The sequence below is a fragment of the Anas platyrhynchos genome, chromosome 32 (assembly GCF_047663525.1).
Source record: "Anas platyrhynchos isolate ZD024472 breed Pekin duck chromosome 32, IASCAAS_PekinDuck_T2T, whole genome shotgun sequence".
In the NCBI taxonomy this organism is placed as follows: Eukaryota; Metazoa; Chordata; class Aves; order Anseriformes; family Anatidae; genus Anas; species Anas platyrhynchos.
The window spans coordinates 2,496,086-2,497,747 of record NC_092619.1 but is presented as its reverse complement, the minus strand read 5'-3'; the positions used below and the strand labels follow the sequence as shown (position 1 = coordinate 2,497,747).

Below are 1,662 nucleotides of genomic sequence, written 5' to 3'. Positions count from 1 at the left end.
TTGTCAACAATCCCCTTAGTCCAAATGTTGATGCGGAGAGCTGCTGCCAGTGATGCATCTGGATGGGTTTTCGCCTGGACAGTGGGGTGACAACCCTCCCAAGGCAGTCCTGGAAGGAGCTGGGACAAGACCTTGGTTCCACAGGAGCCAGTGACTTGGATTCTCACCTGCCATTGTGTTTTGTGCTCTTCTGGGCTCATGGAGATGGGTCCTTGATGAGCTGGGGGCTCTTCTGTGATGGGCCTGGAAGCAGCCAGGGCAGGGCATGAACTGAATTACTCATCCTGCCATCACTTCCTTGGGCCTTCATTTTGTGTGCAGATGAACACAGCCTAACACAATCCAGCAAGAACATGAACCTCTGGAGGCATCTGCATGTGGAGGTCACATACGTATGATGGTGGTATTACATAAGATATGACAGCAGAGAACTCAAATTGCTCTTCAGAAATACATCACGATTAGGGAAAAAGCTGTGCTGTTGCACGGGCCATGGATTCCTTCAGGGCCAGCATCACAGCCTTGTTTCTAAGACTGTAGATGAATGGGTTTAAGAATGGGTATAGGACAGTGTTCAGCAAAGCTACAATGCTGTTGGTGTCCAAAGAAACATGATCTGAGGAGGGTGCGTAAAGAACAATGCAGCTTCCATAGGCAATGGCCAAGGTGGTGAGATGGGAGGAACATGTAGCAAAAGCTTTTCTCCTTGCAGAGGCTGCTGGCATTTGTAGAATACAGAAAAAGATGCTTATGTAAGATGCCACAGTTAAACACAAGGAAGACAGCACAATAAACAATATGAAAACCGATTCTGTTTTCCAAAGCAGGGAGACATCAGAGCAGGACAGTTGGAATAAGGGGGTGGTGTCACAAAAAAAATGCTGGATCTTGTTCAAACCACAGAAAGTGAGCTTGGAAAGAAGCACCAGGCGGTAACTCAAGAATGTGAAGCCCATGACCCAAACAGCAGCAACCAGCTGGATGCAGAGCTGATGCTTCATGATGGCAGCATAGCGCAAAGGCTGGCAGATGGCAAGGTAACGGTCAAAGGACATGACAACAAGGAGAACAAACTCTGCAGCACCCAGGGCAAAATAGAAGGAAGACTGGGCAAAGCAGCTGCCTACTGAGATTGTTCTCCTGCCAGAGCTCAGAATCACCAAGAGTTTGGTGCTTGTGGAGGATGTAAACCAGATTTCCAGGAATGCCAGATTGCCAATGAAATAGTACATGGGAGTTTGCAGACGGTTATCCACACACACCAGGAAAATGATGGCTGCATTCCCCATCACCGTTGTCAGGTACATGAGGAGAAGGACCAGGCAGAGAAATAACTGTAGCTTCTGATCAAGCCCCGAGAAGCCTTTGAGGATGAATTCAGTAACGACAGTTCCATTGCCTACTCTCATGCCCAATTTCCATTCATCCTGCTGAGGCAGGAACATGGCAAATGTACAAGCACAATAATTAATGGTCTGGACAGAAGGCTATCTCCTTCATTCTCTATTTTCTTCTTGCTGGCTTCCTATACAATAGAGAGAGACTGACTTTTCTGTTTCACATATCAGGCTTCATATCTTGTCTTCTTTCCAACTTTGTCCATCAGCCACAAATGATTCTCAACACAAGACTAACAAGGTGTTGTTAGCGATTGCACCCTGT

At 46.9% G+C, this 1,662-nt stretch overlaps 1 protein-coding gene across 1 annotated transcript; it reads right to left on the bottom strand.

Annotated features, from left to right (window-relative positions):
• Positions 1-461: 461 nt before the first annotated feature.
• On the bottom strand, positions 462-1,445 carry LOC113842077 (olfactory receptor 6E1-like). The gene has a single exon (XM_038172753.2). It carries the CDS (start codon positions 1,443-1,445, stop codon positions 462-464), a length of 984 nt encoding a protein of 327 aa, XP_038028681.2.
• Positions 1,446-1,662: the final 217 nt, after the last annotated feature.

Coding starts and splice junctions, on each gene's coding strand:
- LOC113842077 (XM_038172753.2), bottom strand. CDS start 1,445: ATGTTCCTGCCTCAGCAGGATGAATGGAAATTGGGCATGAGAGTAGGC.